The sequence below is a fragment of the Lactuca serriola genome, chromosome 4 (assembly GCF_051521515.1).
Source record: "Lactuca serriola cultivar US96UC23 chromosome 4, Lser_US96UC23_V15, whole genome shotgun sequence".
In the NCBI taxonomy this organism is placed as follows: Eukaryota; Viridiplantae; Streptophyta; class Magnoliopsida; order Asterales; family Asteraceae; genus Lactuca; species Lactuca serriola.
The window spans coordinates 305,764,781-305,790,179 of NC_136411.1; the positions used below are offsets into that span (position 1 = coordinate 305,764,781).

At 38.7% G+C, this 25,399-nt stretch overlaps 1 protein-coding gene across 1 annotated transcript; it reads left to right on the forward strand.

Annotated features, from left to right (window-relative positions):
• The first annotated feature begins 225 nt into the window (after positions 1-225).
• On the forward strand, positions 226-2,971 carry LOC145099494 (protein FAR1-RELATED SEQUENCE 5-like). The gene is made up of 5 exons (XM_079037062.1): positions 226-628; positions 724-889; positions 1,082-1,149; positions 1,527-1,936; positions 2,360-2,971. The coding sequence occupies exons 1-5, from the start codon at positions 226-228 to the stop codon at positions 2,969-2,971; spliced, it is 1,659 nt and encodes a 552-aa protein (XP_078893188.1).
• The last annotated feature ends 22,428 nt before the right edge of the window (positions 2,972-25,399 follow it).

Sequence of the window (25,399 nt, forward strand, 5' to 3'; positions counted from 1 at the left end):
AAAATGCATTTATTGATTTATATGTTAATCAGTATCATACCTTTTTTAAATGATTGGTCAAAAATTTGTTATACAATCACACAGTATATAGTGTTTATATATGAACCTAACTCTCTCTCTCTCTCTCTCTCTCTATATATATATATATATATATATATATATATATATATATATATATATATATATATAGGTTTAATCTTCAAATCATTAAATTTGGCCATCAAAATGCATTCTGAGTATGTTGAAATTAGTGGTTTTGATGTGAGACTGAGCACGCAGTCAAGGTTTGATAATAAGATTATAAAGAAGAAACATTTTATATGTAATCTTGGTGGCAAACAGAAAAAGAAATCTTGTGACACATTGTGTACAAGTGGTGCTAGGAGGAAAAGAAATTCAAATTCAATAGTTATTGGTTGTCAAGCTAAGATTATATTTGAATATGTGTATGGAACTCCAGATCATAAAGTTTTTCAGTTCGATGAACTTCACATCCATCCACTTAAGAAGAGAATTGATTTAAAAAAAGCAAGGCAAATGTCATATTCAGAAAAAGAGTTTATAGTGCGTGCTTCCACATCAAAAATAGGCCCAACTATGGCTTTTAAGTTGAGGGCAAGCCTGAGAGGTAGGTATGAGTTTGTAAAGCCCAAAGTAGTTGACTATAAAAATTTAAGGAGAGATATCAACAGGGTTATAGGTTATAAAGATGCCCAATGATAGTAAACAGAATGAATGACCGTCAAGCTCACTATCCAAATTATTCATTTGAGTTTAATTGTCAAGATGATGTTTTGGACTGTATGTTTTGGGCTGATGAAATGGAGAAGGCATATTATGCTGAATTTGGTGATGTTATCTCGTTTGATGCGACTTTCCGAACAAACAAGTAAGTTATTTTATCTACTTTTATATTGCTTATTCATATATGAATATTTTAACTATTATTTTTAATGTTCAATTTTTATTGTTGAAATTATTCTAATAATATACTGTAACCGTATTCATACATGAATATTTTTATCTTTACTTATGAATACATCAAAAATTGACTTTAATGAACACCTTTTTTGTGTGTTAGGTATCGAATGGTTTTTGTTTCATTAACTGCTATTGACCATCATAAAAAATTAATTACTGTTGGAGCAGGTTTTATAAGCAATGAAAGCATTGAGTTCTACTCTTGGTTGCTTAAAGCGTTACTTAAAACTCATGGGAAAGAACCAACACCTTTTTAACCGATCAAGATGCTGCAATAAAACAAGATATTGAGAATGGTTTTCCTACTTCAAAGCACCGATTATGTATGTGACATATAATGCATAAGTTGAAAAAAAAAAGGTATTATTTTAATATATTTCAAATATGTATGATAGTATTTAGTTATTCATAGATGAATATAGTAATTTTTTCAAATATTAGTATATTCATTTATGAATATTTATTGTTATTTTACTTATTAATATTTATTCATTTATGAACAAATATAGAAGTTTATTTTATTTTTGTTTTAATACAAATATCAGATGAATTATTTACGAACACATACTTTATAAAAAGATTCTCGAAGCTTGTTTGGGACATTAATATGAAACATGATGTATTTGAGGTGAAGTGGGGTTTCCTTATGAAGGAATTCAATCTAGAAGACAAGAGATGCTTTAAAGAGATGTTTACAAAACGTGATTCATGGATACCTGGATATTTTAATGATATTGCAATGTGTGGGTTGATGAAGACTACGTGGAGGTCAGAGAGTATGAATTCATTCTTTAATACCTACTTAGAAAATGGTTATTTACTTTTGAATTTCATGATGAATTACGACACTGCCATTCAAAAGCAAAGAAATACTCAACAAGAGCTTGATAAGGCATCAAAGAAAGCATCATATAAAATGAAAACACCTCGAGAAATAGAACTACAAGCATCAAAGGTTTATACAAGTACATTATTTTTTGAGGTGCAAAAGGAATATATAAAGCAATTTTTTTTTCTGTACATATTTGTATGTTGGTATTGAAGATGGGTGAGAAGTTTACATTGTGCAACACAATAACAATAAAAGCTAATTTAAAATTGAATTTAAGGTAATTTAATATTTTTTTATGAAAAATGTAAGGTTTATATATGAATATGAGAATATTCATATAAATGAATATTCTCATCATTTTAAAATTAGAACATGTTCATATATGAGTATTTATTTATTATTATTCATATATGGATATGTATTATTGTATATGATTAGAATCTAATATTCATATGTGATTGTTCATATGAGTATTCATATATGAATGTAAATGTGTAATTTTTGTTTAAATTGTTTTTTCATTTTTTTATTATGTTTTTGTATCAGGTTGCAATAAAAGCTGAAGAGAAAGAAATAAATTGTAGTTGTGAACATTTCAAGCGTATGGGTGTTTTATGCAGACATGATTTTACAATAATGATGAGATGCGGTGTTAAAGAAATTTCTGTAAGGTTCATTCTGAAAAGATGGAGAAAGGATGTGATATCAAGAAATTATCGTTTTAGTTCTCTTCAATCTGATTTAGGGGATCGTGAGAATATGAAGCTAGTCAATGATTCATATTATAATTTTAAATCGTGTTTTGATATTCCAGGAGATAACAAAAAGAAATTGGCTTTGTTTGCGGAGAAACAACAGATGTTGTTGAAGGAACTTGAGAGTGAGAGTGATTATACATCTGTTATACTGAAAAGCAAGAGGGATGGTGAAGTCGTATGCCAGCTTATGGGTGTTTATATTCCTATTCCAAAAGAGATTAATATTCATGTTCCTCAAGTTCAATGCAATAAAGGTTTAGGAATCAAGAAAAGAATTCCAAGTGCAGGTGAAGTAGTATATGAAAATTCTGAAAAAGAACATAGAATGTGTTCAGGATGTGGAAAACGAGTTCCTCATAATTTATGTACATGTCCAGTAAGAATTGCAGCTGCTCAATAAACAAAAGACAGGGTTTTTTTTATGATTTTTGGTTTTATTTATTATGAATAATACACGTTTATATTGATATGGTAAAATGATATGTGAAATACATTTTCTTTTAAATGAATATATCATATTTGTTTTTTATATACTATTAAATAAGTTATATTGATATGGTAAATGTATATATGAAATACACATATTATTTGTAAATTATTCATAAATGAATACATAATATGTGGATTCATTTATCATTGAAGATGTTATTATTTAGATATTAAATGTAAAAGAACATATAATGTTGGTATTCAATTATGAATAAACTTAAATAAATTTGAAAACTAGCAGAAATGTATACAAATATGTGAACTTTGTTATACTAATAAATAAGTTATATTCATATCTGGACTTTGTTATATTCATATATGAACTTTGTTATACTGACATATTACTACTAATTTAATCATAAATAAATATATCATATTCGAATTCAGTTATGAATAAACAGAAATAAACTTTGAAAATATTTGAATATAAAAAAATGACAGAAATAAGCAAACTTGTTTCTACTAATAAATAAGTTATATTTATATATTAAATTTGTTATATTCATATCTGAACTTTGTTATATTGAAATATTACTCTTAACTTAATCATAAATGAATATATCATATTCATATTCATTTATGAATAAACAAAAATAAACTTTGAAAATATTTGAATATAAAAAACTGACAAAAATAAGCAAACTTGTTTCTATTACATAATCATTCAACACAAGATAATAAAACCTGTTCATAAGAATTTTACAAACAATTTTAACGATGTTCAATAACACTTAACAAACCATCTAAAACTTGTTTCACAGAACCATCTTACATGTACTTCAAATTCATTAATCTGCAACACAAACTATTCTATACCATCACACTTCATCACAAGCAATCATAAATATTCTTTTAACCTGTTTTGCATTGTTTGCATAGCCTTGTATGCATGAGGAGTACGCACTTTGAATTCAACTTTTTGATATTTTTCAGCAAGATCCAACACCTTAGCCTTCAACATGTTAATTTCAGAAGCTAGCATTCGGTGTGCATACCTTTGCCTGAGCTTCTCTAAAGTAGTTTGTTGAATTGCACTTTCTTTATAAAGACCTGGTTTCCAATTTGAGATTGGTTATCTCATATAGGTCTCTATATGTCTCATTGCAAAGACCCCACAATCAACTTTGTGTCTAACTGTTCTCCATGGCATTTCAAGTCTTTGGGGGTGTGATACTTTCTTTTGAGATAACATTGGCTCTTGGATCACTTATTTCTTTAAAGTATCTCACAAACAAACTTTTCTGATCATTAAATAAAATAAAATTTAGATATGTAATAAATTGGATCTTTTATGTTGTTGTGAAGTGGGTACATACCAAAAGTTTCAATAGCACTCCGTATTTCCCTTCATAATCCCCCTCAACTACACTGTTGTCTATAATTTCAATTGATGGTTTCTTTAAGTTGAAGACAATCACAAAAATATGAGCACTTCAAACAACTGGAAAGAATACCTATTTTTATGTATATAATGGTAAGTATTTTGTTGATAAAAAATATATAAAAAAACAAGTTTAATTAACATACCATGTCAATATCTTTTATTTTCAAGATTTTTTTGTACCTATTGGTACTGTCATGAAAGTTTTCCTTGATTTTTTCATACTTTCTTTCATCAGACAATGTTGAAGATAGATAAGCAGTTTATAACCAATATAATTTTAAAGGATTAGTAATTTGTTAATAATAAATGAATACATCATGTTGGTATAATAATCATAAGTATGTACTAAATATATTTATTTTTGATTTTTTTATTCAAAGATGAATACATAATCATATGTAAATTTCAGTTGAATATACATAATTATCTTAAAGAATAAATCATATTGGTATAATCATATGTGAATTTCAGTTGTAAAAAAATATAATATTCATAAATGAATACATCATATTAAATTATTAAAATTAAATTGTTTGTTTTTCTTTTAAATTAATCAAATAATTTAGATAAATAAACAAAGAAAACTAATGAAGCTTTAATTTAGAAAATTTAAAATTAGAAAGAAGTAGATTAATGAAGTTGATATGCATTTATTATTACATCTATTGCATTTATTATATTTAAATATTATCTGGAAATTATTAAAATTAAAAAACCACAAAATGTCATGTGGAAAAAAAAATTGAAAATAACCACACAATGATATGTAGTCAGACCATGATAGTGTGACACATGATAAAATGTTCTTTAATTTTTAGGGAGGATGAATAAAGAAATCAATAGTTTTTTATTTATTTTTTATTTTTTTTAATGTAAAACATATCCAGATTGAATTATTCATATGTTAATAGAAGAAAATTATAGATAGGATATACAAGTTATTTATAAATTATAACAGGGATATAAAATATATGATATGTATTTTATACCTTTTTGATTTTTCTGCATTGATCGCGTTTCTCTCATTGTTAGTGAATCTTTATTAGAAATGTTTGTCTTCTTACCTTCATTCAATAGTAAGTAGAAGATAAATGAGTTTGATATTCATAAATGAATATTTGAATAATATATATATATATATATATATATATATATATATATATATTCATAATTTTTATTCACATATGAATATGTATATTATATTCATATATGAATAGAACATAGATAAGTCATTTTTGTTGTATTCATACTTAAATAATGTATATATGACAGCAAATTATGTTCTATTCATATGTGAATATAACGTATATATAACTTAGTTTTGTTTGTGTTAAGTAAACAAAACATATTAAAACAAAATTATCTTCAATATTTTCATTTTCTCTTGTATTTTTAAGTAAAATCTCATTTAAATGTTGACAATCACTTATAAATAAATTTAATCAGATCTAAATGGTATACCTATTTTATTTACCTTTTTGATTGGTTTTTGTTTTTCGTTTATATGTATGCTTCACTGTTGGTGTTGTTTCTGTAAGGATAAGTAGTTAATATTAGGATATCATAAACGAAATGTGAAGTAATGTTTATATTTTAACAGAAAAGTTGTGAATAAGTATGAAAAATTAAGAGAAGATGTAAAATCATTTATATCTCAACTAATAATGGATCATTCCTACAAAAATTTCAAGTAAATCAAGTAATAATAAAGGAGGATTACGAGAATGAACGATTATCACAAAATTTGAAGTAAACAACCTAGTTTGAAGAATGAACAGTGTAAATACAAAATTTCTAGTTATAAATCAACTAATAATGAATGAAAATTACGAAAATTTCAAGTAATCAAGTGATAAGTTTAGAAAGGATTAGAAGTCGTTAAAAATCGAAGAAAAAAATGCCGATGAATACCTTTCATAGTCAACAGTGAGGAAATTGTTTCGTTTATGTTTTGGTCGGAAGACATTGTTCTTCGTTTTGTTCTTCTCCATGTTGAGAATCCTTTATGTTATTGAATCCTTCTCCAAATGGTTTTCGTGTTATGGGGTAACGATGATGTGTTCGAAGAGAGAAATGATGGTTTTCTGTCGAGATTTGATGTGTGATGAAATTACTCAAGTGCCCTGACGGTTTAATGTTTTTGGTTTATTTACAAATTTGCTACTACTCATTAATGTATTTAGATTATTTACAAGTTTGTCACCGAGCATTTTTTAAGTTCATTAAATGATTGGTTGAGAATGGTACCCCAATTCTCAATCTTTTTTTTTCTCAATTAAACCCTCTCTCTCTCTCTCTCTCTCTCTCTCTCTCTCTCTCTATATATATATATATATATATATATATATATATATATATATATAAAATAAAAAATAGAAATATATTTAATTTTCTTAATTCTCTTGATCTAGAGAGAGTAGTGTTCTTTGGCTGTATGGAAATCACGAATTTTAATGTTTTTTACTTTGTTTTAGGGCTTAGGGAGAGATGAATATAATTTACTATAAATAAGTAAATATGTATAAGAAAAATAACCCATAGAGGCTACAGCTATTAGAAACTCATAACAAATATTTAATATGTCGATAAAAGGTCATGACTGGTGTCGTTATACAAACTGTACTTGTGCCACACAAACACAACAAAGCAATGTCTGGACCAAGTCTCTACTTGATTTAATTCTTCCACAGGTGTTTTTTTGTTTCTTTATAACAAGAGGGCTATCTAACAAAATGGCAACAAATAACAACTAGTTTTATATCGTTACTAGATAAAAAAAATATCAAATAATTTTATTGGTAGAAACATCTGTATACATAAAAAGTAGTAGACAATTTAATTTCTCTTTATTATTCAAAAGAATAATATTTTTGCAAGCATGTATTATTATATATAATACAATTGTGGTACGTTATCATTTACCGTTTTAGTATTTATAGATGGAGTTTTGTATCTTCCGCCGTAAAATAATAAATATTGTTTGCAAGTTTGCTAATAAAAAGTTTGCTTGTTTCGCCATAGGTTTGCAACTATTGTTTGGAGAGCCATAGGTTTCTCCCTATATGTCCCATGTTGTTCTTGGAAAATCAGGACCACTGTATTGAATTAGCAAGTCTCCAAACTCCTGTTTTCTTTCTTTCTTTCTTTTTTTTTTTTTTTTTTTTTTTTTTTTTTTTTTTTTTTTTTTCTAAATTTTAACTCAGATTTTTAAAAAGTCTACGGTTTTTATTTTTTTTATTTTTAAAAGAAATTTAAACTTAGTTTTTTTGGAAGTATTTTTTACAACTTATTTTTTACGATGTTTTTATATAAATTTAGTGGTCAATTATATTTTACAGCTCTTGTATGTTTTCATGTTTACACGTATCATTTTAAAAGTCTAACTCATGCCCGTAAAAGTCCTTTTCATGACTGTGATAGTACACTGTGTATGGATATTTATTTTGGTTATTTTGTAAATTCAATTTCCCATATGACATGTTGGAACATAAATTAACCTACTAGATATTAAGTTATATTAACATTAAATTCTATTAATATATTTTATATCTATATCTACAACAAAACATGGTAAACATACCTTAGTTGTATATATTATGTAGACAAAATCATCATTGTGTTTGGCAAAACGTTGTGAGGATTTTTTTTTTTAAATATAGTCCTTAAGTTTGAATTTCTTTGGGCGAACAGTTCTATGACCAAATTTGTTATAAGAAAATGTTAAGTTTTCCTGAAATGATGAAACAATCCTTTTTAATATTTTTGTAAATGGTTAATAATTAAAGAAATTTCCATAAAACAACAAATTATCCTTTCGATTTAACGAAGAGAGGCACCACAATCACATACACAGTGGTTTACCATTGACCTTGGTTTATCATGGTACACATCCAACATTGGAGTACTTATTCTCTTTAATCTTGACTTGCCACAATTGCCCACGATTATCGATCTCTGCTCAACATTTTTTTGCTTTCCTTTTCCATTAATTATTTGTTTCTCGTTTTCATTAATCATCAATGTCCTTGCACATATATTTTCAAAAAACTCAAACAAAAACAATAATTCAATAAAACATTATAATTCGCAATTATTTCCGTAAAAGACAATCGAATTGCATCAATCTGAATCGTGGACTTGAATCAACCACGTAAATTTAGCACACACCCTTGAAGCTACGTATGATATTAAGAAATGTGTATGATCCATACATGTGTCACGTGGAAGCGTAGACTTGTACCTATCAAGTTCATAGATACCTCGAGCAATATAGATTTTTGTGGGAAAGCATAATTTAATATGTTATTAAAATTGTTTATTTTGTTTGTCACGGTACAAATTCGTATATTTCATCGTTTTCAAAATCCGTTGGGATCGTTTCAAAGTCGCGAATTAGATTACTTATGGCTTCGTGAACAAATAATCTATCATTTGATATCGTTAGGTTAGATGATATTTTCTTGGATAAGCAACATTAAATAAAAAAGCTAGATAGGGCTAGCGAAAAAGGGAGAATACAAATTAAAGGAGTATTGGATGCATCAACCACATATTCTAACTCTTTAAAACCTTAACGTTTGTAGACGAAAACAGTTAAAAGAAAAAACAAAAATGTTATAGAAAAACCGCTTTGATATTTATTCTCAAGAAAAAAGTTGTAACCTCCCAAATTTCAAACCAAAATCTTCACTTATAATCCATCCGTTTAACAAACATTTAAGCACATTTCTGCTTTCCATAAATACACTCATAATATAAGCATAAGCTTAATGAGTAACTTAACAATAACATTATCACATTACAACTTAATAATATATAATCATATTAATCAACCAAACTCAATAACATGCAACACATTTACTATGAATCTTTATATATTCGTTTATTCCTTTGAATATTTTCAACCAATAACTCGTTAAGAGGCTCACATGTTGTACAATGATGCCATAATACTCGCATGTGACTTAATCATCCCATATGCCAGACTCTGTGAATACTTTTAGTATGATAGACTTATACTCTTTATAAGTCTTACTAAATTATCTCACCAAAACAACTTTAATGACAATTTATATCAACATTGATATAATCATACAGTTCTGGATTGTATTTCACAATATATCATCTGAGTTAAGGTTAAATTACTCACCTTTAATCTTTTAAGAAGAACTTCTTCCAACTCTTTGAAATTTTGTCCCAGTTGTAGCTCTTGCTTCACCAAAACCTATGTAACAACACATCTCTTAAGTGTTAAAACTGATCATATCATTTCTCTTATAAGGTAACACCTATTGTAGATATCCGTTCTGCTAATGTCTGATTTGGATAAAATATGAAAATTCTCAAGTTTATGGCTGGTCACGACGTGAGGGGGAAGCCTCATGACGTGCCAGCAGGCTGAGACGCATGTCTGTCTTGGTGGTTCACGACATGATGCATAGGCTGTCACGATGTTAGAATGGATTTTCCCTAATCCCGTGATTTATTCCATATTTAAAGGGAATGAGGGGCTAGGGTTTGCACACCCTAAACCTCCATCATCTTCCTCCTACCCTAAATAGATATTAGCCCCCTTTGTGATCTTAAAGAGCTCACTTGATGATTTTTGGCTCATTAAAGATGAAGAGGACTCCTTGGGTGCATCCTTTTGGCAATCAAGCTTCTTCCTCACCACCTTGCATTGCTTCTAGACCTTTGTAAGTCCTAAAGCTATTGTATTTCTTTCTTCATACATGGCCACAAGTAACTGTGTCTTAGATCATGATACATCTTTGTCGTGCCCGGATGGATGGAAATTTTTGATGTGTGTGTCTCGTCCATCAAAATTTGTCTATTTCCACTTGAATAGGGTACCCAAATCCTACCATGATGGGTCGGCAACCTCCTGAGGTCGATGTTAAAAGATGAAACTTGACCCACCACTTATTTACTCTTCTGATGCTCTTCTTTAATAGCTTCCGCTTATGCCTCTCTGGTCATCTCTAGAACTGGAGTCACTACTATAATCCTCAAACAAACATCTCGAACCGGGGTACTAACTGTTTGGCAACTCAAAACATCGACCACCGTGTTGGCCTTACTGGGGTGGTACTACAACTGTACCACAACTAGACCTAGAATGTTCAACTAAGTTTTATTATGATCCGACCGATGCACGCCTAACCCTAGATGTTGTAGTTGACAATCTAAACGCTTGAGGATTTATGGATCAGTAGTTTAGTACACCTAGTTAAGAGATTAGGTTGAGGCCTACGACTAGAGGATCTTTGGATCAGTAGCATAGATCAGCTTCCTGAAAAATAGAGTCTTAGATCAAGACTTAGTGCAAGAGGATGGTACACCATGAGAATATCCAGAATAGAGACAGGCATACGACATACCTAAGATACGATACTATCTACTCTCTCTCTCTCTCTCTCTATATATATATATATATATATATATATATATATATATATATATACTTATGATAGGAAACTATATGTATTATTTATTATTTCTCAAAAACATCTCCCTGTTTGATGTCATATGTAGGAAATCAGAATGATATGGAGGATATATAGGATTGGGTGTCATATCCTTATTGGGAAGAAGACCAAGTGATGCGACACACGCCTAAGGAAGAGAGTAATTACAATCCGATGATGCCTTTTTAGCCTACCCCAGTACCAGCTGATGATGAGCCATTTGATGACGAGGAAGAACCCAACGAGGAAGAGGAGCATCCTGGTGAAGAGATCGTTGAAGTACCTGCAGACGGTTTGATGGGTTTTGTATACTATAACATCCTTTGGTTCACATACAACCCTAAATACCTTGGATCTATGTTTTCACTATTTATAAATCAATGATGTTTCCAAGGTATTAAGCCTATAACTAGCATGTAATTGTCATAAACCATACAAGATACCAGTTAGGGTAACATACCTTTTGTATAGCTTGAAGTCTTGATGTATTTGGCCTTAAGAGCTTAGCCCCAATGGTGTTGAAGCCTCAAATGATGTCAATGCACATCATGAACAAAGGCGAAACTTAAGAGAGAATTCCATGCACCCAAAAACCTCCATGTTTCTCTAGGAACTAGAAGTACACATTTTTGGTCATGAAGCAACCTATTTATGTGGTGGATTCCAAGGGTCATGGGTAGAACCCAAATCCTTACCCATAGGCTTATGATCCATGGTTCATGTGGCCCAACTCTTTATGTATCCATACATAAACTTGGTCCAACATGGATCATAAGCCCAACACATATAAATATAACTAACTACCATAATTAGTCCCCATAGATTTAATTAGTCTCTTTTGATCACAATATTAATTCCAAATTAATTCTTGATCAATACTAATTAAAACATATGATTTCATATTAATATATTATAACTTATAATATATTAACAAATCATATATAACCTTCTCTCAAGAATCCATCCTAACAAATTGTTCTGATGATATGCAACCCAAATGGACCATGCTACTCTCGGGTCAAGTGCATACCAATAATAGTTATGGGCTTAAAAATCTAATACAACAATCCTCTACTTGGATAAGTCTAAAAGTATTATTGCAAGTACGACTCCAAAACACGACTAGCAATTGTAGCTCTTAAAAGTCGTTGTCAAACTCTGATCTAGTCAATGCCATGTCCATTAGATAAGGGATAATATATTCCTCCATTCTAGATATCATATGGACTGAGACATGGATTATAATCATTCTCTCTATCTATCTGTTGTTTCCCGATTTCCGATTTATGACGACTAACTAATTGAACAAATCAAATCAGTCTAGGGCTGGCCGAGCACTTACGTTTGTCATCACTAAATCATCGAGGGGCCCACATATATCACTTTTATCCCTCTAAGGGTAAAAGGCATAGATAAACTTCGACTAATATGCTTGCTCCATTTACTCACCAAATCACACACAATAATGAGTTTTATAACACTAAGTTACTGGTGCGTTTTCACATTATCAATGTGCAACCAACTTGTAGACTACAACTCATATCTCTTCATTTGAAGAATATAAGATATTATCATCTCATGATAACTCATGATAAAATCCATGAAGTGGGTCAACTGAGCATAGGTTTAATCCAATACTCGAATCTTATTCCAGGAGCACTCATGAATACTGCAGCTATGTCTAGGCCACCTAGACAAACTATAGACCCATTCATGACGGTCTTGCCTCAATACCTACTTCCAAAGTATGATCGACTGTGGACGGTTTGAATAACCTAGTTATTCGGGAAGTCAAAACATGCAAAATGAAACACAAGAATAATACCAATCCTATATGGCCCCAATACTTGTGAGACTAAATAAAACCCATTTTATTTAATCAACATATCGATTACTCATTATTCATTGCATAATGATTCTGTAACATCCAAATTCCCAAGTATATTATTTTATTCATTTATTTTGGAGTTTGTGGAGGAACTCGGCGAGTGGGTGCTTAGACTCGTTGAGTAGGGTCGTGAATTCTCATCCGGGTTCATGACTGGACTCGGCGAGTCCATGAGTGGACTCGGCGAGTCCACACTGTTTAATGAAACCCTAATTTCCCGGGTTTGGGACCTATTTAAAGGCCCTTAGGGCCGTCATTTACGGCTACCAAACCCCATAGAGAAACCCTAAAAGAGCTAGAGCGATTGTGAGAGGAAAGGAGCCATTTCTTGATCTTTGTAGTTGATTCTTGCAAGAAGAAGGTGTTTCCAGCTTAGAGGAGACCAAGGAGGTTGTGCACCTATGGATTTCGAGCAAAAGACTTCATCTTTAAGGTACTATATCGCCCCTTTATCTGTTTTGTTGAAGGAATCCATAGATGTAGAGTTTTCATGTCCTTTATTGGAAGAAATTGTGAGAATATGGCCCCTATTCGCATTGAGACTTCATATCTAGACCCATAATGGTCTAAAGAGCTTATTTCAGCTTGCTTTATGTTGAGCTATGGAGGTGTTGAGCTTAGGATATTATTTTTGGGGCTAAATCACCAAGTGAAGCCTCCTAGACGTCCCATGAGTGTCAAGATTCGAGGTTTACATGTTTATTAGGCTTGGGAAGGTCAGATCTATGGATCAAAGGAACAGATCTGACCTCAGGAGGTCAATTGAGTTTGTGCATGGCATGAACTCACCAAGTCCAAGGGCAGACTCGGCGAGTAGGGTTAGGGTTTCCTGTAAATCACTCAGTAAGTAGACTTGCCGAGTTGGGGGAATAACTCAGTGAGTCATAGAGGGATTAGAGGACTGGAGTTCAAGGCGGAACTCGCCGAGTTGATCTTGAGACTCGGCGAGTTGAGTCTGGGTGGCCCCGCGATTCATGCCAGGTGTGACTCGTCGAGCAAGGGGAGGAACTCGACGTGCCAAGCGAGACTAGAGAGTTAGTGGACACGTGTAGACTCGCCGAGTCACCCAAGTGCACTCGACGATTCAGGTCAAAGTTTGACCGTTGACTTTTGTTGACTTTTAGGGATTGGTCAAAAATGGGGCCTTTGAGCCAAAAGAGGGGTAAAATGGTCTTTTACCCTTCTGAGGGTGCCAAGAGAGGGTTAAGTCCAGTCCCGAGAGTTATATTTATGAGAGTATTTACTTTATGTGATTAGGCAGAGGCTAGATCGTATTTCTACCGAGTCAGAGATTTACCGAGACATCTGAGGTGAGTCTTCTCACTATACTTTACCTAGTGTGGTAACAGAGTTATGTGACAGTGTATTTTAGAGTTATGTGCCAGTGTATTTGCATGTTATTTATGTGTTGTGATTTATTGTGATTTGTGATATGTATGATTCAGAGTTTACAGAGTAGGACTAGTGGGTCCATAGAGTTAGGACCTTCGGGTCCATAGAGTTAGGGCCAGAGGGCCCACAGAGAGTTGGGGCTGGAGGGCCCCACTGAGACACATTGACCAGAGGGTCGACAGAGTTATGGCCTCGAGTGGCTAATATGTGTTAGAGTGGTATTTTGGGGAACTCACTAAGCAATTATGCTTATAGTGTTATGTGTTATGTGTTTCAGGTACTAGCGATGATCGCAGGAAGGCGCCGGCATGATTCGTACACACGCATACCGGAGTTTATATGTTTTGATCTTGGGGTTTTGTATTGAGATAATGTTGATACAATGTTTTGAAAAGTGAATGTGAATGATATTGTATGGTTTTTAAAAAAGTGAAAAATTGTGTAAATTTTTACGGTGTTACAAGTTGGTATCAGAGCCTTGGTTTGAGGGATTCAGATGCATCTTCGGGCGTATCTGAACTTAAACTAATGATTTGAGGAAAATTTTGATAATAAAGTAAATTTTTAAGGAGTAAAAAGAGTTTTGAGACAAACAGAGCAGAGTCGTGTGTACGATCAGCCAGCGCCCGAACGGTGATTTCCCAAAATACCCTTACAATAAGTGTTAAAAGATATGTTATGCTATGCTATATGATGAATTATGTTATGCATGCTAGAGTAGACTAGGTATTCTTATTAGGACTAGAGTGGCCTGATATATGATGCCTTAGTCTAGGGGTTTTGCTGCAAGAGATGCTTGAGAGTGTTTAGATAGCAGCGATGAGCTTATGAGAAATCTGCTAGTGAGTAGCACATGATTAGAGAGAGTAGAGTACTTCGGATTTGGGACTCTGGGAGGAGGACTTGGGATGAATGCTGATGCGGTATGGACGGTAGTATTGGGCCCGTACTACTGAAGATACCGGGTCAATGCGTAGTCCAAGTAAGAATCCCTAGAGTACTAAGGAACAAGTAGGGTGGAGTTTATCGAGTGTGATTGTACTTGAGTGAGTCCCTAATATTCTTATGTTGTATTTCAGAGGGAGATCATGGTAGGGAAACGCCACACACCAGAGAGCAGTGGTACGAGCGATGCGAAGATTTGTAGGATCATTCATGAGGAGGTGGCTGTGGCCATCAGGGCAGAGATACTAGAGATGTTCGGGTCTATCAAGACCACTATGATTGAGACATTTGACGAGAGATACGCTGCTCTTTCTGAGGCTGCTGTTGTTGCGGCCACTGCAACTATAGCTGTGACGAGGCCGTAGGGTGGTGATGCGTTGCTGTTCCGAGAATTCAGCAACACGAAACCACCAGAGTTCGATGGTACCCGGGACCCGATTGCAACAATGAGGTGGATATCAGACATAGAGGGGTGTTTATTTACTTCCTCATCTCTTGAGCATTTGAGAGTTCGGTTCGCGCTGAACTAGCTTCGCTTGGGAGCGAAGGACTGGTGGAAGTTTGTGATGGAGCACTACACGCCTGCTGAGCTTGCTGCAGTGACATGGGAGAGGTTCACTACTATGTTTCGAGATGAGTACGTTCCCCAGGTGGAGAGGGAGCGATTGGAACATGAGTTTTCTAACCCTCAAGTAGGGTACCGAGTCTGTTACAACGATTACTCGGATGTTTCATGAGAGGGAAATGTTCTGGCCAGAGCACGTGTCCTCCGAGCAGGCACGTATGAGCCGATATTTGAGTGTGTTGAGGAGGGATATACGAGAGTTCTTGGCGAACTCGACGTACCAGACATTTGCTGAGCTTCAGGAAAATGCCCGGAAGAAGGAGATAGAGTTGGAGACCCAAGCTAGGGAGGAGGCTGAGTCTCAGGGGAGAGATCGACGGCCGGCTCGGTCCCAGCTAGCAGCCAAGCGGGCCAAACCCGCTGATTTGAGATTTGGGAACCAGAAGGGCCGCACTTGTGGCACGTGCGGAAAGAGTCACGATGGGGTGTGCAGAGCAGGGTCTTGCTACAAATGTGGCAAGGAGGGGAATATGGCCAAGGATTGCACCAAGGGATTTGCAGTATGTTTTCACTGCAATCAGACCGGACACCGGAAGGCAGAGTGTCCACAGTTGCGAGGCACATCACAGGGAGCATCTCAGGGATCTGCCCCTGCTGCAGTGAGAGCTACGGATAGTCGGCCCACGAAGGTTGAGGCACCGAAGTCACGAGGGAGAGCCTTCCAGTTGACTGCGGAGGAGGTCCGTGCAGCGCCCGATGTCGTGGCCAGTATGTATTCTTTCATGTATTTATTTTTACGTTGAGATATTTTGTTTGTATTATGTTATGCGTGGGTACTTTTCTTGTGAGTTCTTTACCTGCCTTAGTGTTATTTGACTCGGGTGCAAGTCGATCTTTTGTATCCTTGGCTTTTAGCCAGCACATCAGTATTAGTCGGGAGGCGTTGAGTCGACCTCTGAGAGTTTCCATAACAGACGAGAGAGCGGTGTATGCCACAGAGGTGATTCGAGGTTGTGTACTCGAGATTTTCAGAGTGGAGTTTCCGATTGACTTAGTCCCTATCACGATGGGAGATGTCTATGTCATTGTGGGCATGGACTGGTTAAGCAGATTCGGAGCAGTCATCGACTGCGAGCGACAGCTGGTGACCTTACGAGACCCTAGTGGGGGAGTTCTTATAGTGTACGGCGAGGGTACACGTTCTGGTTCGGCATTTTGTTCAGCCGCTAGAGCGAGACAGAGTCTACAACAGGGATGTAAGGGATTTGTAGCGTATATGATGGACACGAGGATTGATTCAGAGAGACCAAGGTCATTTGATGAGGTTCCGATAGTGTGTGAGTTCCCGGATGTATTTCCGGAGGAGTTGTCGGGGGTGCCTCCCGAGAGGCAGGTAGAGTTCAGTATCGATTTGGTTCCCGGGGCTGTGCCTATCGCCAAGGCGCCTTATCGCCTTGCGCCTCCAGAGATGCAAGAGTTATCCTTGCAGCTTCAGGAGCTGCTGGGGAAGCGGTTTATTCGGCCGAGCAGTTTTCCATGGGGAGTGCCTATCCTTTTTGTCAAGAAAAAGGATGGTTTACACCGTATGTGCATTGATTACCGGGAGTTGAACAAGTTGACGGTCAAGAACCGTTACCCGTTGCTGAGGATCGACGATTTGTTCGATCAGTTATAGGGAGCATCTTGGTTCTCCAAGATCGTTTTGAGGTCTGGATATCATCAAGTGAGAGTGCGAGATGAGGATATCCAGAAGACAACGTTCAGGACTCGTTACGGGCATTACAAGTTCGTGGTGATGCCTTTCGGGCTCACCAATGCACCGGCGGTGTTCATGGACCTCATGAATAGGGTGTGTAGGTCGATGTTGGATCGCTCGGTGATCGTATTCATCGACGACATATTGGTGTATTCGAGATCCAGAGAGCAGCATGAGGAGCATTTGAGAGAAATCCTCGAGGTTTTGAGATCGGAGAGGCTTTATGCCAACTTCTTCAAGTGTGATTTCTGGTTACGAGAGGTCCAGTTCCTAGGGCATATCGTTAACCAGAAAGGGATATTGGTCGATCCGGACAAGATTGAGGTGGTGATGAGTTGGGAGGTGCCGAGGTCACCTATAGAGATCAGGAGTTTCCTAGGATTGGCAGGCTATTACCGGAGATTTATTGAGGATGTCTCCAAGATCGTCGTGCCACTCACCAAGTTGACCCGGAAGGGTGTTGCTTTTTCATGGGGCCCAGAGCAGCAGGCCTGCTTCAAGACACTTCGCCAGAGACTATGCGAAGCCCCGGTGATAGCCCTTCCGGAGGGAATGGAGGATTTTGTGGTGTATTGTGACGCGTCAATATCAGGGTTGGGAGTGGTGCTTTTGCAGAAGGGGCATGTGATATCATACGAATTGAGGCAGCTGAAGCCTCATGAGACGAGGTATCCCACCCACGATCTAGAGTTGGGGCAGTAGTGTTCGCCCTCAAGATCTGGCGTCACTATCTGTATAGGGTCCGATGTACCATATACACGGATCACAAGAGCCTGAAGTACTTGATGGATCAGCCCAACCTGAATATGCGAAGGAGGAGATTGTTGGATGTGGTAAAGGATTATGATTGCGAGATCCTGTACCACCCGGGTAAGGCTAACGTGGTAGCCGATGCCCTGAGCCATAGGGCAGAGAGCGTCTCGATGCGAGATGTTTGCATGAGATTGAAAGTGATGACTCCGGTGTTGGACACCATTCGAGGGGCCCAGGCTGAGGCCGTGAGACCAGAAAACCAGAAGAGAGAGCGAGTTATCGGGCAGGTATCAGAGTTCGTTACCGATAGTCGGGGGCTTATGACATTCCAGGGTCGGATTTGGGTACCGTTTGTGGGTGGGACGCGTACCATTTTGATGGAAAAGGCACATCGATCGAAGTTCTCGATCCATCCCGGGGTCACTAAGATGTATTTGGACCTGAAGAGGGAGTATTGGTGGCCTAGTATGAAGAGGGACATCGCGTGGTTCGTTGAGAGGTGCCTAACCTGTCGTAGAGTTAAGGCCGAGCACCAGAGACTGCATGGTAAGTTGCAGCCGTTAGAGGTTCCTAAGTGGAAGTGGGAACAGATTACTATGGATTTTATCACCAATTGCTGAGGATTGTGAGGGGCGTCGATGCAATTTGGGTGATTGTAGACAGGTTGACAAAGAGCGCTCATTTCCTTGCTATCAGTGAGAGCTCTTCCACAGAGAGGTTGGCAGAGATGTACGTGAGGGAGGTGGTATCGCGGCATGGAGTGCCGATCTCGATTGTCTCAGATCGAGATGTGCGTTTCACTTCCAGATTTTGGAAGAAATTTCATGAGGAATTGGGTACGAGGCTGCATTTTAGTACCGCATACCACCCACAGACTGACGGGCAGAGCGAGCGGACGATTTAGACGCTCGAGGACATGCTCCGAGCATGTGTGTTGGATTTCGGCGGGAGTTGGGACACGTATTTTCCCTTGGCAGAGTTTTCCTACAACAACATCCATCATTCGCGCATTAGTATGCCACCCATTGAGCTGTTGTATGGGAGGAGGTGTCAGACCCCCATTTGCTGGGGAGAGGTAGGGCAACGTGTGATGGGTAGTACATAGATCGTGCTTCAGATGACTGAGCAAATACATCAGGTCAGATAGAGGTTGTTGACCGCTCAGAGTCGTCAGAAGAGTTATGCGCACAGGCGCTGGTCCGAGTTCGAGTTTCAGGTCGGCGACTTCGTGCTCCTGAAGGCCTCTCCTTGGAAAGGAGTGATCTGATTCAGGAATAGGGGCAAGCTGGGGCCCCGATATATTGGTCCTTTCAGGGTGATCGCGAGAGTAGGCACGGTAGCCTACAGTTTGGAGATACCTGCAGAGTTGGGTCAGATTCATGACACCTTCCACGTGTCGCCGTTGAGAAAGTGTATAGCCGACGAGCCGGCAGTGGTACCATTAGAGGATATTCAGGTGGATGTGAGCCTGAACTATGTTGAGAGACCGGTGGTGATTAGGGATCAGAAGATCAAGGTTCTGAGAAACAAGGAAGTGCCTCTGGTGCAGGTTCAGTGGCAGCATCGGAAAGGGTCAGAGCTGACTTGGGAGCCGGAGCGTTCCAGAGTTGTTTGCAGATTGAGACTTCGAGGGCGAAGTCTAATTCTAGTGGGGGAGAATTGTAACATCCGGATTCCTAGGTATATTATTTTATTCATTTATTTTGGAGTTTGTGGAGGAACTCGACGAGTGGGTGCTTAGACTCGCCGAGTAGGGTCGCGGATTCTCATCCGGGTTCATGACCGGACTCGGTGAGTCCATGAGTGGACTTGGCGAGTCCACACTGTTTAATGAAACCCTAATTTCCCGGGTTTGGGACCTATTTAAAGGCCCTTAGGGCCGTCATTTGTGGCTACCAAACCCCAGAGAAAAACCCTAAAAGAGCTAGAGCGATTGTGAGAGGAATGGAGCCATTTCTTGATCTTTGTGGTTGATTCTTGCAAGAAGGAGGTATTTCCAGCTTAGAGGAGACCAAGGAGGTTGTGCATCTGTGGATTTCGAGAAAAAGACTTCATATTTGAGGTACTATATCACCCCTTTATCTGTTTTGTTGAAGGAATCCATAGATGTAGAGTTTTCATGTCCTTTATTGGATGAAATTGTGAGAATATGGCCCCTATTCGCATTGCGACTTCAGATCTGGACCCATAGTGGTCTAAAGAGCTTATCTCAGCTTGCTTTATGTTGAGCTATGGAGGTGTTGTGTAACACCCCGAGATTCAGGTGCATATCTTTCATCCTTGTTCTTTATTGTATTGTCATGTTTAGTCCTTGAGTGGAGAATGTATAGTAAGTGAGTACAATGGGCGTACCAAGGGGTTACGATGCGCGTACTCACGCGCTTAATTTGGACGCGAAGTCGGAAAGTTACGCTGGGCGTACCTAGAGTTACGCCGGGCGTACCCGACCCAGGTGCAAAAACCCTAACCCTCCTTGTGCACTATTTAAAGGGTGTTATGGATCATTCCTTAGCCTCCATATCAGTGAGTGAAACCCTAAAAGAGAGCCCCATCGTTCTTAGTGTGTGAGAGTGTTGATTTGAGCTTGTTGGTGCTTTAGAGGCTTGGTGAAGAAGAAGGAAAGGAGAACTTGGAGGCTAAAGCTTGAGGTGCCATTTTGGATCTGAGATCTACAGAGGACAGAGCTACTCTTGGAGGTATAAAGTTCAAAACTTTCCTCTTCTTTTGGTGGTTGTTGTATGTGTCATTTTAGGGCTAAAAACCCTAAAGGTGGAGACTTTATGAGTGTAAAGTACTCCATGGTCCGAGATCTGTCCCTTTTCAGTGTTATTAGTGATGTAGAGCCATAAAGTTCCCATCTTGGATGTTACTTTGGAGTCATGCATGTGTTTTAAGCCTTCTAGAGTTGAAGGTTGGATCATTTTGGGAGTTAGTGACTTGTTCAGCCATGCAAAGGCTTAAAGTCATCAACTTTATGGATTAAGGGGCTTAGAAGGGGTCAGATCTAAAATATGGACGTAGGTCATAACTGATTAAGACCTCAAGAGCAAGAGGGCTGATGCAGGGGAGTACGCCGAGCGTAATTCCTAGTACGCGCTGCGTACTGGGAGGCGCTCCCTGATTCTGTGGTGCAGCCGGGTACGCCCAACGTACACATCTGGTACGCGCAACATAACCCGGAGAGTTGACTTTTGGTTGACTTTTAGGGTATGGTCTATTGTGGGGCCTTTGAGCTATAGGAGGGGTAAAATGGTCTTTTACCCTTCTGATAGTGTCATAAGAAAGCATAGTCTAGCCTTGAGAGTTATACTAAATAGAGTATTACTTTTATATGATTAGACGGAGGCTAGGCCAGCATTTACCGAGTCAAAGATTTACCGAGATACCCGAGGTGAGTCTTCTCACTATACTTTACCTAGTGTGGTAACAAAGTTAAGAGACAGAGTATTCTAGAGTTATATGCCAGTGTGATTGCATGTTATTATGTGTTGTGATTTATTGTGATATGTGATATGCATGATTCAGAGTTACAGAGTTGGGAATTTCGAGTCCCTAGAGTTAGGGCCAGAGGGCCCACAGAGAGTTGGGGCTGGAGGGCCCCATTGAGACACATTGACCAGAGGGTCAACAGAGTTACAGCCTCGAGTGGCTATTATGTGATTATTGTTGTATTTTGGGGAAGCTCACTAAGCTTATGCTTACAGTGTTCAGTGTTATGTGTTTCAGGTACCAGTGATGACCGCGGGAAGGTGCCGGCTTGATTCGTACACACATATGGGAATTGGATGTATTTTGATAGTGGGAGAAATTGTGATTTGAAAACTTGATGTTATGACGTTTTGCGAACGAATTGTTTAATTAAAAATGTGTTTTCATATGTGAAAAATTGTTTTAGTGTTTACGGTGTTACAAGTTGGTATCAGAGCCTAGGTTTGAGGGATTCGGGTGCACCTTCGGGCGTATCTGAACTCAAACTGAGGATTTGAGAAATTTTTTTGATAATAAAACAAGTTTTCAAAAGAAGAACTTGCGAGATAAACAGAGCAGAGTCATGTGTACGAACAGCCAGCGCCCGAACGGTGATTTCCCAAAATACGATCATTATAAGTGTTATAATATATGATGTAATATGTTATCTGATGAGCTATGATATGCATGCTAGAGTAGACTAGGTATTCTTATTAGGACTAGAGTGGCCTGATATGTGATGCCTGAGTCTAGGAGTTTTGCTGCTATGAATATTTAAGAGTGGTTAGGTAGCAGCGAGGAGATTTTGAGAGATCTGTTGCGAGTATCGTATGATTAGAGAGAGTAGAGTGCTTGGGACTTGGGACTTTGGGAGGACTTAGGGTGGATGCTGATGCGGTGTGGATGGTAGTATTGGGCCCGTACTACTGAAGACACCGGGTCAGTGCACAGTCCAAGTAAGAATCTTTGGAGTACCAGGGAACAAGTAGGATGGAGTACTCGAGTGTGAGTATACTCGAGCGAGTCCCTGATATTATTCTGATGTTGTATTTCAGAGAGAGAGATCATGTTTGGGACTCGCCAGACATCAGGGATCAGTGACACGAGGGATGAGGAGATCCGTAGGATCATCCAGGAGGAGGTGGATGCGTCCATCAGGGCAGAGATACCAGAGATGTTCGGGTCTATCAAGACCACGTTGATAGAGACATTTGATGAGAAGTACGCTGCTCTTTCTGAGGCTGCTGTTGTTGCAGCCACTGCAGCCATAGCCGCGACGAGGCCGCAGGGTGGTGATGCGTTGCTGTTCCGAGAGTTCAGCAACACGAAACCACCAGAGTTTGACGGGACCCAGGACCCGATTGCGGCGATGAGATGGATTTCAGACATAGAGGGGTGTTTCTTCACTTGCTCATCTCCGGAGCATTTGAGAGTCCGGTTCGTGCTGAACCAGCTTCGCTTGGGGGTGAAGGACTGGTGGAAATTTATGATGGCGCACTATACGTCTGCTGAGCTTGTAGCAGTGACATGGGAGAGGTTCACTGCTATGTTCCGAGATGAGTACGTTCCCCAGGTGGAGAGGGAGCATTTGGCCCAGGAGTTTCTGACCCTCAAGCAGGGTACTGAGTCTGTTACTGTGATCACGAGGATGTTTCATGAGCGGGCGATGTTCTGCCCAGAGCACGTGTCCTCTGAGCAGGCACGTATGAGTCGATATTTGAGTATTCTGAGGAGGGACATACGTGAGTTCGTGGCGAACTCGACGTACCGGACATTTGCCGAGCTTCAAGCAAATGCCCGGAAGAGGGAGATAGAGTTGGAGACTCAGGCTAGGGAGGAGGCTGAGTCTTAGGGGAGGGATCGGCGGCCGGCGTAGTCCCAGCCGGTAGCCAAGCGGGCCAAGCCCGCCGATTCGAGATCAGGGAACTAGAGGGGCCGCACTTGTGGCAAGTGCGGCAAGAGCCACGACGGAGTGTGTAGAGCAGGGTCTTGCTACAAATGTGGCAAGGAGGGGCATATGGCCAAGGACTGCCCCAAGGGGTTTGCAGTATGTTTTCATTGCAACCAGACCGGACATCGGAAGGCAGAATGTCCGCAGTTGCGGGGATCAGCACAGGGAGCACCTTAGGGATCTGCCCCTGCCGCCATCAGAGCTACCGAGAGTCGGCCAGTGAAGGCCGAAGCGCCGAGGGAACGAGGGAGAGCCTTTCAGTTGACCGTGGAGGAGGTTCGCGGAGCGCCCGATGTCGTGGCTAGTATGCATTCTTTCATGTATTTATTTTGATGTTGAGATATTGTGCTTATATTATGTTATGCGTAGGTACTTTTCTTGTGAATTCTATACCTGCCTTAGTGTTATTTGACTCGGGTGCAAGTCGGTCTTTTATATCTTTGGCTTTTAGTCAGCATATCAGTGTTAGTCGTGAGGCGTTGAGCCGGCCTCTGAGAGTTTCCATAGCTGAAGAAAGGGTGATTTATGCCACAGAGGTGATCCGAGAGTGTGTATTCGAGATTTTCGGTGTTGAGTTCCCGATTGATTTGATTCCTATTGCGATGAGTGATGTTTGTGTCATTGTGGGCATGGACTGGTTGAGTAGATTCGGTGCGGTTATCGACTCGAGCGATAGCTGGTGACCATACGAGACCCTAGTGGGGGGAGTTCTTACGGTGTACGGCGAGGGTACACGTTCTTGTTCAGCGTTTTGTTCGGCCGCTAGGGTGAGGCAGTGTCTATAGCAGGGCTGTAAGGGCTTTGTGGCGTATGTGATGGATACGTGGGTTGATTCAGGGAGACCGAGGTCAGTTGAGGAGGTTCCGATAGTGCGTGAGTTCCCAGATGTATTTCCAGAGGAGTTGCCGGGTGTGCCTCCCGTGAGGCAAGTGGAGTTCAGTATCGATTTGGTTCCGGGGGCCGCACCTATTGCCAAGGTGCCCTATCGCCTTGCACCTCCAGAGATGCAAGAGTTATCCTCGCAGCTTGAGGAGCTGTTGGGGAAGGGGTTTATTCGGCCGAGCAGCTCGCCGTGGGGAGCGCCTATCCTTTTTGTCAAGAAGAAGGATGGTTCACACCGGATGTGCATTGATTACCGGGAGTTGAACAAGCTGACGGTCAAGAACCGTTACCCGTTACCGAGGATCGATGATTTGTTCGATCAGTTGCAGGGAGCATCTTGGTTCTCCAAGATCGATTTGAGGTCGGGGTATCATTAGGTAAGGGTGCGAGATGAGGACATCCAGAAGACAGCGTTCAGGACTCGTTATGGGCATTATGAGTTTGTGGTGATGCCTTTCGGACTCTCCAATGCCCCGGCAATGTTCATGGATCTCATGAACAATGTGTGCAGGCCGATGTTGGATCGGTCGGTGATCGTGTTCATCGACGATATTTTGGTGTATTCAAGATCCAGAGAGTAGCATGATGAGCATTTGAGGGAGATCCTCAGAGTTCTGAGATCGGAGAGGCTTTACGCCAAATTCTCCAACTGTGATTTCTAGTTGCGAGAGGTCCAGTTCCTAGGGCACCTCGTTAACCAGAAGGGGATTTTGGTCGACCCGGCCAAAGTGGAGGCAGTGATGAGTTGGGAGGTGCCGAGGTCACCGTCCGAGATCAGGAGTTTCTTGGGGTTGGCAGGCTATTATCGGAGATTTATCAGGGATTTCTCCAAGATCGCCATGCCACTCACCAGGTTAACCCGGAAGGTTGTCGCTTTTTCATGGGGAC

Coding starts and splice junctions, on each gene's coding strand:
- LOC145099494 (XM_079037062.1), top strand. CDS start 226: ATGCATTCTGAGTATGTTGAAATTAGTGGTTTTGATGTGAGACTGAGC. Junction 890..1,081: donor GCGACTTTCCGAACAAACAA/GTAAGTTATTTT, acceptor TTTGTGTGTTAG/GTATCGAATGGTTTTTGTTT. Junction 1,937..2,359: donor TAGAACTACAAGCATCAAAG/GTTTATACAAGT, acceptor TTTTTGTATCAG/GTTGCAATAAAAGCTGAAGA.